The 10,856-nt window shown below is 51.3% G+C and overlaps 1 protein-coding gene across 2 annotated transcripts in view; it reads left to right on the top strand.

Moving 5' to 3' along the window:
- Positions 1-8,740, top strand: part of anp32a (acidic (leucine-rich) nuclear phosphoprotein 32 family, member A) — a 10,352-nt gene extending 1,612 nt beyond the window's left edge. For both annotated transcript variants that reach the window (XM_042343009.1, XM_042343010.1), the window contains exons 2-7: positions 3,878-4,027; positions 4,429-4,551; positions 5,101-5,296; positions 5,828-5,967; positions 6,213-6,273; positions 7,019-8,740. In XM_042343009.1, the coding sequence (XP_042198943.1) occupies positions 3,878-4,027; positions 4,429-4,551; positions 5,101-5,296; positions 5,828-5,967; positions 6,213-6,273; positions 7,019-7,092 (744 nt within the window). In that variant the 3' untranslated portion in view covers positions 7,093-8,740. The remainder of the gene's footprint in view (positions 1-3,877; positions 4,028-4,428; positions 4,552-5,100; positions 5,297-5,827; positions 5,968-6,212; positions 6,274-7,018) is intronic.
- The last annotated feature ends 2,116 nt before the right edge of the window (positions 8,741-10,856 follow it).

Here is a 10,856-nt window from a genome sequence, read left to right as displayed (position 1 = left end):
CCTCCTCTCCCACACCCCCCCACACCCTCCCCCCCCCCCCCCCACACACACACTACACCACCACCCCCCATACACCACCACCACACCCCCCCACACCCCCCCCTCCATACACACTGCACATCCCCCCCCCCACATACACATTACACCACCCCCCCACCCCCCCTACACACACACTACACCATCACCCCCTCATACACATTACACCACCTCCCCCCCATACACCACCCCCCCCCCCCCCATACACATTACACCACCCCACTTTGCACGGCCTGTGGCTGCATATCTCCCCCCCCCACTGTGGCTTTGCACAAATGCACAGTCACTACACCCACCCACCCGTGGGTGCTTCACAAATGCAGGCGCACCACACGTCCGCTTCCTGTCCTGTCCGCGGCTGCGAAAAATCTCCACCGTGACTACTCAGTACCAATTAACCATAATGAATCATAACAACAATTATTATTATTATCTTCGCGTTCTACGCGGCGCCCCCCGTCACCTTCGCCGGGACCCCCCCCCCGCGCGCTTCGCTTCGCGGGGCTGGTTACGGCGCCCCCACCCCGATACCGCCAGCGACGGGCGCTCCTGCGACTGCAAACTGCTCCATTGTGAGTTCGCACGAGTACCCGCCCGCCCTCCCGGCCACCAACGGGTGCTTTTGCCAGTACGCCAGTCACTACACCTGCCTGGGACTGGCAACCCGCTGTTTTTTTTTGTTCCTGAGCGCTCGCAGGCGCTGTGTCAAATTCCTTTTGCGCAACTCCTGCAATTGTGCTGCGTTACTCCGGGGGTCGGGCTCCTCTGCAACTATACACTTTACTCTTTCCCCCGCCCCCACTCCCCCCACAATAGGAGGAGGGATTTTAGTAGTGGGATGATGTGTGGGAAGGGGTGGGTGGGTGGGTGGAGGGGTGGGGGGGGGGTTGGCGGTGATCTGCAATGGGGCAAAAATTAGGTGACCCAAACACATGAGGTTGAACACAAAAGGTCAGTTAAATAACTCATTACTCGTGCTCTATTACCTCTTCCACTTGGTCTTGTGCGCCACAGGTCATTTAGTGTGTGGTCACGGCCCATGGCAGTCACGGGCAGTGCTTTGTGGCTGTGTGTACCGCCCTCAGACACCGCCTGGCCTGGCCTAGCCTGGCCTGGCCTGGCCTGGCCTAGCCTAGCCTGGCCTGGCCTGGCCTGGCCTAGCCTAGCCTGGCCTGGCCTGGCCGGGCCGGGCCGGGCCGGGCACCTCGTGAGACAGAATTTGTTTTGCTTTTTTGGGCCCCGATATTTATGGAGGCAAGTTGGCGGAGGCTGGGGACAACCTGGGCAAAGTGACTGGTCGGCTGGAAAGGCAAGTAGACGGAAAAGGGTTGGGCTGTTCCAGAAGCGATTTGACCGCAACTGCGAGGTTGGAAGGGACCCCTTTTTAATTCCGTTTTACTCAGCCTGGCTCTCAGCGGGTAGCGCTCGCCTCCGAGGCTGAAGGTCGTGGATTCAAGGTTCATGTTGGGGCTTTGAGCTCACAGTCGAGGCTGACACCCCGGGGGTGACATTGGAATGTAGAATAACAGCATTTTCCCAACCACTTGGGTGGGCGGGGGGGGGGTGGGGGGGAGAGAGAGCGTTCAGTTCAGAAATTATGGAGAGATACGGTCTTGAGTCCTGCGTTCCCAACCCATCGCCCCGTGTTGTTGTGCTGAGCGTTCTGAGGCATTGCCCTGGCCTGGAGGTTGCTATCTGAACGCGAGTCGTTGTTGTTGTTGTTGTTGTTGTTTTGGGGGCTGGAGAGCGCAGAGCCCAGTTTGAATTGGCCAGACTTGTAGCGCGCCAGTGACCAAAACGGTCGTAGCCGCTGTGGGAGACGGTGAAATGGCTCACTGGCTCGGCGGCTGGACGCTGTGGGTGGGGGGGGGGGGGGGGCTGCCCTTCACACGCCGTGTCGACTGGTGAATTATTCAGATGTCCGTTGGGGGGAGGAGGCTGGAGCCGCACGATGTGGAGATCCGGTCCGGGGCTGTTTTTGGCACTGACCTGACGACCCATCAGAGGCCGTTTAACATTAAAAGTCTCTTCGACGCGCTGTGGGGAGCACTTGGTTTGTTTCTCCGCCGCCGCCCCCCCCCCCCCCCCCGCCGCCCCCCCCGCCGCCCCCCCAGTTGTTTGTTACAAGTGATTTATTTTTATTTTCGTGCTCGCTCTAACCGCCGCATCACACTGTCCACACGTATCTGTTACTCCCAACCAGGGCCCTGTCGTATGAAATGGGTCAAGTACACAGTACACAGTGCTTGTGTTTTTTTTTAAAATTCGATGATACGTTTTTAAAAAAAAATGATGATTATTATTATTATTGCTGCTGCTGCTGCTGCATAATCCCAACGAGAAATTTCGGGATAATTCCCAAAGCCCAAGATTTGGCGGTGGGTCTCTGCGGCGGCGGCGGCGGCGGCGACAACAAAATGACGTCTGTACGGCGCCTTCCCCGTCGGGAGGACGTCCCAAAGCAACAGCTTACATCCACACCGCGCCCTTCACGCCGGGGTGGCGTCCGGGAGCACTGAAAGACAGGATAATATTAACGTTGGGGGCTGTGACGCAGCGCCTGTGCTGTGGAAATGCCTGAAAGCCCTCTACACAGGGAATTACTGTTGAGTGCACTCTGTGAGCCAACGCTGCAGTCAATTTGATCGCACAGTGAAGGTCGCAGAGACAGCTACGAAGCGAATGACCGATTTATCTGGGAAATGGTTGTCGGAAGCCGTTCTCCTTCCTCTCCGAATAGTGTCTTGGGATCCTTAAATTCCACCTGAACGTCAAAGAACTCTTCCCCCCTCCCCCTTCCCACACGTCACCAGGGCAGGTAGGGGAGGGGGTGGCTCTCAGTTGAAGGATATTTTATTAATATTTTCTCGTGTGTGTGTGTGCGCTGTTGGAGATTGACGTCTGTCTGTCTGTCTGTCTGTCTGTCTGTCAGAGGGTGGCATTTCAATGGCGGGCGGCTCCCGGCTTTGCCGAGCGGCAGCATTACCTGCGTTAGCCAAGCGAAGAGTGTGCAGTAAACTCCCACCGGGCAAACCGTGTGACCCAACATCCCTCGCTGTCACTTGTACTCTGTCCTTTTGGCAATGTGCTCTCTCCCTGGATCCGACGCCCTTTCTTTCGCTGCGCAGCAAACGGCTTTTTGGCTTTCAGGTGGTCTCAGGCCAGTTTGATGCGCGGGTGCGGTGTGTGGTGTCTTAGCTTCCGGTCGGCGCTGGTGGAGAGAGAGCTTATGGCTAAACTTATCGCTTTAATTTAATTTTTAAGGAAAAGAACTCGTAAGATGGGTTCAGTGATTTCCAAGTGTGGCTGTAAAGGTTGGGGGTGGGTGGGGGGGGGGGGCGGAGGGGTGAAAGAGAGAGAACTGGAACTTTCGTCAGCTGAAGGTTGTGGGGGGGGGAGGATTATGTGGATTTCTCAGCCCCCACCACCCCCCCCCCCACCCCGCACCAGTGTATTCCAGATCCCTGGCACCTGTGACCTGAATTATAGGGTTGTCATAATTATCCCACAGTCTATTTGCCTCACAACGCCCCCTCCTTCAAGGCCTGGCTCAAGACCCTCCTCTTTGACTGCTCCATTGCTTAGCCTCCTTCCCCACCCCCCCTGCCCAAGACCCCTCCTGAGGCCAACCCCCAGCTCACCTCCAAAAAAAAAGATTGTCCTTGAGCGCTTTGAGACGCCCTCTCAACACGAAAGATACTGTGTAAATGTAATGTGTTGTTGTCATTAAGACTTATCCATTGGTTTGGCCCAGGCTGGATTGGGGGGTGGGGGGGGGGTGGAGATGCTATTGTTTAGTACCATGTTTTCACCCCTGTGTCGAACCTCGGTTTCTCCCCAGGTGAAAGAACTCGTTCTAGACAATTGCCGGTCGAACGAGGGGAAGATCGAGGGTCTGACGGATGAGTTTGAGGAGCTGGAATTCCTGAGCACAATCAACGTGGGCTTGACGTCCGTGGGGAACCTCCCCAAGCTAACCAAACTAAAGAAGGTAGGCGGTTGGGGGTACGGCTGGGCCGACCGGCTATACCCGGGGGCATTTCCCCGACACTAGCTCCTAATACCGCAGCCCGTCGTCTGGGTGAGTGACAGCTTGGACCAAACGATCATCACCCAGAGCCCACCCTCCCACCCTGATGAACGACGGCTACTTTAGCCAATCGTGGCCCGGGTCCCACCTTCCAGTTTAAACGCCAAAAGGTTTTTAAACAACATCATAATCCTTGACTTGATACAGCGCCTTATCATGTGGTTGAGACTCCCCAAAGCGCTTCACAGGATATACTGCAAAGTGCAGTGACTGCGTATTTTGTGGGCGAAACGCGACAAACCAATAGCTAACTGCACTGTGTGTGTGTGTGTGTGTTTTTTGAAATGTGTAAACAAAAACAGCTTGAACTCAGTGACAACAGGATCTCGGGGGGACTAGACGTGCTGGCAGAGAAATGTCCGAACCTCACACATCTCAACCTGAGCGGCAACAAGATCAAGGATCTCAGCACAATAGAGCCTCTGGTGAGGGAGCGAGCGGGTTTGCTTGCGGTGATGGCTAGGGTCTCGGGGGGGTCGTGGGGTGGGCTATATAAATGCAACTTGTTGGCGGTCGGGCATTCAGCATCTCTGCCCCCACACTCAAACTCTTATCCCACAATCCCTCCACCTCACCCCTTCTCTTGCTTCCCTCAAGTCCCGTCTGAAGACCTTTTTGATGGTGCCTTCGGCCACACCCCTCTCTGACGCCCAACTCCCAGCTCGGGTCCGAAACCCCTCATTGTCCAGTGCCCTGGGACATGTTTCCGATGTGAAGGGCACTGTATAAGTGTAATTTATTGTTGTTGTTTACGTGTGTATTTGTTTTTTTTACACAGTTCAGGGTAGACGAGGAAGAGTAGAAATCTTACATGAATTGTACGCGAGCAATCTTAAGTGATTGATTTAAGCAATATGGCCACCAAATTGAGAGTGAATTGCACAGTGATCTTGTCTGATTTTAATCTCTTTCTCTTTCCTACTCTCCATCTCCCTCCTTTCCATACATCTCCCTCCCTCCCTCCCCCCACACAGAAAAAGTTGGATAACTTGAGGAGTTTAGATCTTTTTAACTGTGAGGTGACAAACCTGAGTGACTACAGGGACAGTCTGTTTAAACTACTGCCGCTGCTCACCTACCTGGACGGCTACGATCGCAAAGACAAAGAGGCGCCTGACTCGGACACGGAGATCTGTGTGGAGGGGCCCGATGATGATGATGAGGAAGATGGTAATCTTGCTGTTAACACCCGCAACATCGCCCGGCTCCGCCACTGCCTCTCCCCTCAGGCCGCCGACACCCTGACCCACACATCCAGGCTTGGTTATGCTAACTCGCCGCTTCCCACCTTTTCCGCCAACACAAGTTGCAGACCATTCAGAACTCTGCTGCTCGCGTCCTCTCATGCAACAGGCTCCGTGACCCCATCATCCCCACCCTGGTCCGGCTCCACTGGCTCCCCGTCCCCCAGAGGATCGAGTTCAAAATCCTCGCCTTCAAAACCCTCTCAAAGGTCTTGCTCCCGTTAACTCCATACTGACTTGTCCGCTCCCTCCGCTCAGCGGGTTCCACATCCCCTGCCCACCCCACCATCAGTGGTCGGGCCTTTCTGCCCCACCCTTCGGCGCAAGTGGAGAGAGAGTGAGGTTGATCAGGAGAGTGGTCAACGTAGACCAAAAGCTGATCTCCCTCTAGGTTCTCTTGTGATCGCGTGCCACAGACTCTCTGTTTTTTAAATTTTGTTTGTTTCGAAACGCGCAGAGGACGACGAGGATGAGGAAGATGAGGAGGAGGTAGCTGCGGTGGAGGGGGAGGAGGATGATGAAGATGAAGACGAAGAAGAGGAGGAGGAGGAAGAAGATGGAGAGGAGGAGGAAGAGGACATCAGCGGTGAAGAGGAGGTGAGGAGGGAGCAGAGGATCATTGTTACCATCATGGGCTCTGAAATGTCCCTCTGACGTTAATTGTTGGACGAGCATTTGCCAGTGATTAGAACCGTGCGTGTATGTTTTTGTGGGGGGGAGGATTTGCATTGGGACTTGTATTCTGTGCAGAATGGGGCATTCACTTCCCTGGTCGTTGGGGGTGGGGGGAGGACTTGGAGTCGGAGCTTTGATTTGTTGATTTACACCTTCACTGTTAACAGGAGGATGAGGAGGATTTCAATGATGGTGAAATAGACGAGGAAGAGGATGAAGAGGAATTGGGTGAGTTGGGTCGGGCTGGGTTGCCTCTCTCTCTCTCAGGTGAATTCCTTTGCTGTGTTGACCTTGTGGCTCTGAGGGATTCAAACCCAAACACGCAGAGACTCGCGCTCTCCTTCCTGTCCCTGCCAGAGTGTTGTCCCACCAGTCCCCTGTGTCTATCCACAGCTGCTTTTCTCCCTCATCCCCCCCCATGCCCCCCCACTGCCCACACCTACCCGGACGCAGTGACGAGACAAGAGTCTTAACAAGTGTAGAATCCAATGTAGTTTTAATAATAATTGATTCATTAACTAATAGTTGAACCTTTTTAATATTTAGCTTTGATGTATTAAAGCCTTTCCAGCTGTTGCCATGTTTCCCATGCCCTCCCTGCCTCTCCGACCTGCTTACTCCCCTCTCCGCTACCCGCTGCCTCTGATCGACTGGCTCCGAGCTCCTGCTCGTCCCTCATCCCCCTCCGCTCCACTACACTACACCCCGAAACTCTCGTCACTCTCTCCCTCGATCAGATCACAACCGAAGACCTTCCTCTTCGACCTGGCTTACGGTCACCTCCCGTCCCTCCGCCCCCCCCCAGACTCCGCCGCTGTTTAAGCGCTCTGAGGCGCAGCCTCCCCGCACGAAGGGCTCTGTGTAAATGCAAGTTGTTGTAGTTGTGTGACTGCGAGCCTCCTTGCGTTGCTGTTCGTGTTGCTCATGTCTGGGATCTCCCTGCAACGTCTCCTTGTTGTTGTTCTCATCCCAGACGCCCGAGGACAGAAGAGGAAACGAGAAGCTGAGGAAGAGGAGGAGGAGGAGGCAGGCGAGGAAGATGACTGAATCCACCCTGGCAGCCTTTCTAACCCGCCTCTCGCTCGCTCTCCTTTCTTTTTACCTCTCTTTCCTGTTTCTCTTCTTCTTCCCCCACTGCCCTCTGCCCCTAAATAAAACCCGATTGGGGGGGTGGTGGGGGAAGTGTAGAGGAGGATTCTCTCTGTTCTGGTTGTAATGTTGCTGTGGAAATGCAACAGAGGAAGATCCGTGCTGCACAGCACAACTGCTCTGGGATTTTACATGTGTGTGTGTGTGTGTGTGTGTTTGAATGGGTGTTTGTTTGAGAGAGTGAGTGTGTGTGTGTTTGAGAGAGACATTGGTCCTCGTTTGTTGTTGGGGGTTTTTTGTGGGGGGGGGTGTAGGGTGAGGGAGGGGGAAATTGTTTTTTTTATATAGATAGACGTTCCATGTGTTGTATCCCCAGCAATATGTACCGTATTGTGAGAGGTGGCGTTCTCATTCGCTCCGCGTCAGATTGGGAAAGTGAACCTGGTTCTGTCTCTGATTTACTCTGATCCTGGAAAGTGGCGAGTGTGTCTTTTTTTTCTTTCTTTCTTTCTGTAAATAATGACCAAATTACTCGTCCTTTTGTTAGTTTTGTTTCCCCCCCCCACCCCCACTTTCTCCTCTTCCCTTCTCCACGCCCCCACTCTCGTCGCTCACTTTCTGAAACCGGTCCGTTTGCAACCAGTCCCCAACCGAGGAATCTCTTGTGTGATGATTGACTTCATTGTAATGAAATATTAATTTGAACCTGTTTTGACAACACGGGTGTCTGGTCTGTAATTATATGATCCTCAGAATAATCCTTCGTTAGATACATTACCTTATCATGTTGGTTGAAACGTCTCAAAAGAGCTTCACAGGATTTACTGTAAAGTGCAGTGACTTTTGAGTATTTTCGTAGGTGAAACTTAACAGCCAATTTGCGCACAGTGATGTCCCCACAAACAGCCACGAAGTGAGTGACCAATTTTATCTGGGGCGATTGTCGGCTAAGACACCGGGCGAGAGAAAGTGCCACGGGATCTTTAGCGTCCGTCTAAAACAGGCACAAACGAGAGCTCGGTTCAATGTCTATCCGAAGGATGGCACCTCCAACCGTGCAGCGCTTTCTTTTTTCAGACCCCCCCACCTTCCACCCACCCCCCAACACTGCATTGGAGCATCAGGCTTGACTGAGCTCAAATCCCCAGCCTGGAGGCTTGAACCCACAAACCTTTTGAGTCGAGAGCTGAGAGCTTCAATACAGCAGGAGAAAAACACACTGTACATTTCTTCTAATGCTGGGCTGTGCTCTGCTGAGTTTCCTTTTACGAGCATCATTTATGCAGACATGGAGTGACTAGAAATAATAGCATGTAGCGTTGAATGGACTTGTTTTCATACATTCAAGGGTATAATACTAATGCAGAATTGTATTTTCTTATCTTGTGGAAGACCGGGGTGGGTGGGGGTGCGAGGGGTGGGGGAGGGAAGCTAGTGAATGTACAGATCTTTATTTTCATTTTCCTCTTAAAGATGGTTTAAGGAGTGACTGTCCAGAGTACAACATTTCACCTGTACAATGTTTCTCAGCAGAGACAAACGTTTTAGTTTTTGTGGCTTTTTTTTTGTCATTCAACAGTTTCAATAAATTTTTTTATATATATATATATACACAATTATTTGTGGGTCTGTGTGTGGAGTGTAGCTTTGAATCTCGGAGTGAGTGCCTTATAAAAATAATGATCCTTGCATTTGAGATAGCGCCTTATCACGTCGTTTCGACGTCTGGAAGCGCTTTAAAGAGTAAACTGTAAAGTGGATTGACTATTTTGTGGGCGAAATGCGGCAGACAATTGCGCACAGCAGCGTCCCACAAACAGTCGTGGATTGAGTGGCCAAATTATCTTGTTCTGCCCCATCCTCTTCGAAAGCGACAACTGGAAATTTCTTTCCAAGCAGCACCAGACACTTCATTTACAAGGCAGGAACTTCAACTCGTGCCCCCACCTTCAGGGTTAATAAATAATCACCATCATCTCAGCCCGAGAGCTAAAGAACTACAACGTGCCTTTTTATTACAGTAATTCAGCAATTGTCTGGCTTATTCACAGCTTGTGTGTGTGTGTGTAGATATTGTTTTAATGTGACACGGAGAGGCTGATTGATATGCATCTCTAATGCCTTGGGTTAACGAGTACAGTACATCGATAATTATTGGTTCCCTTCACGCTCTTTCTCTACCCACCAACCCCTCTAATTTGCCAACCGAAGGCAAAGTCCTGGTCCAGATGGATGGACCAACCTTTTTTCGTTGGCCGACAAAATAATCATAGAAATAATGAAACAGCAGATTGATGCCATAAAATCGAGCGATATTCGATCAAGAAGCATTTATTTTGTGGGCCAAACAAAGAGGTTGGGATATAGGAATAAGCCATTCAGCCCCTCGAGCCTGTTCCGCCATCCAATTGGATCATGGATGAACTGTACCTCAACTCCAATTACCCGCCCTTAACCCCTTGTTAGACTGTGTTGGGTTAGTAGATTGTTAGTAGACTGTTGGCACTGAATTGCATTAGCATTGCTCTCCAGGGACATCTGGTTAACCCTAACCTGCCCAGTGAAGCCACACCACTTGCTTGTACCTGTGTGCCCAGCAGGTGGCGCCACTCACTACTGCCATCGACCACCTTTTACAGGGAGGGATTCTGTACGTGGCCATGTGGGGGCGCTCCTGCCTTCGCTCCCAACTGCACCCCACCTCCTCCCCACCCCTCACCCCCACACTCGCCCTTCCCTTTTTGTGGTGAAGGCTCCAACTTTGTCCAAATATAAATAATAATAATAATAATCCTTGTGTTTGCTATAGTGCCTTATCACATCTCAGCGCTTCGTGGAATACGCCGTACAGTGAATTGACTGTATTTTGTGGGCGAAACGCAGCGGCCGATTGCGCACAGACTGTCGTGGATTGAGTTGAGTGACCGATTAATTTTGGAAGGGATTTGAAGTCATGTAAGCAGATAATTTGGTGCTTTTTGCTGTCTCTCAAGTCCCAGCTTCGCTCAGTGTCTGCTAACGTCACTCTGTGGAAGAGTTATTAATAGCCACAGTTAAATGTCATCTTTTTTTTAAAAAAAAGGCATGAAATATTTAACGCCGGGAACATGGTCAAAGAGCCGTGATTCCTGTTGACTGGTCTGAAGGAACCGCATTAACAGAAACTGAGAATTCAAGGCTTTATTTCCAATGTTGGTGACTGAATAATGGAGGCAGTCGCAATTAATGTTTTTTTTTTAAGAGGGCAAAGGAGTTACAAATGCCCGGGTCGAGGACTTTATTAATGACAATGTCTGGGGTTCACTTTACATGGTGACATTTCGAGTTAAAATTATGGGGGTGGGGGGTGGAACACTAAATTTATACATATATTAAACTCAGAGTGAGAAATGGTTCCCTGATGGTTGTTTTAAAGATCCAGGTGTAGGGGAGGGAGGAGCGCGTATTTATATCACTGATCTCATGGTCGTGAAGATGATCAACTTTGATGTAAATGTTTATGACAATATTGGTAATCCTCGCATTTGACATAGTGCCTTATCAAAGTTACTGACGTCTCAAAGTGCTTCACAGAATATACTGTAAAGTGTAGTGACTGCATTTTGTGGGAGCAACGTGGCAACCAATTACGTACAGCAGTGTCCCAGAAACAGTCGTTGATGAAGTGACCCACTTTTTTAAAAAAANGGATTATTATCCCCCGAAAGCGATCTGCCAATCGA

The sequence above is a fragment of the Callorhinchus milii genome, unplaced genomic scaffold (assembly GCF_018977255.1).
Source record: "Callorhinchus milii isolate IMCB2004 unplaced genomic scaffold, IMCB_Cmil_1.0 Scaffold22, whole genome shotgun sequence".
Classification (NCBI taxonomy): domain Eukaryota; kingdom Metazoa; phylum Chordata; class Chondrichthyes; order Chimaeriformes; family Callorhinchidae; genus Callorhinchus; species Callorhinchus milii.
Note: the sequence above shows the minus strand (reverse complement) of the source record. Positions and strands in the feature narration are given on the sequence as shown.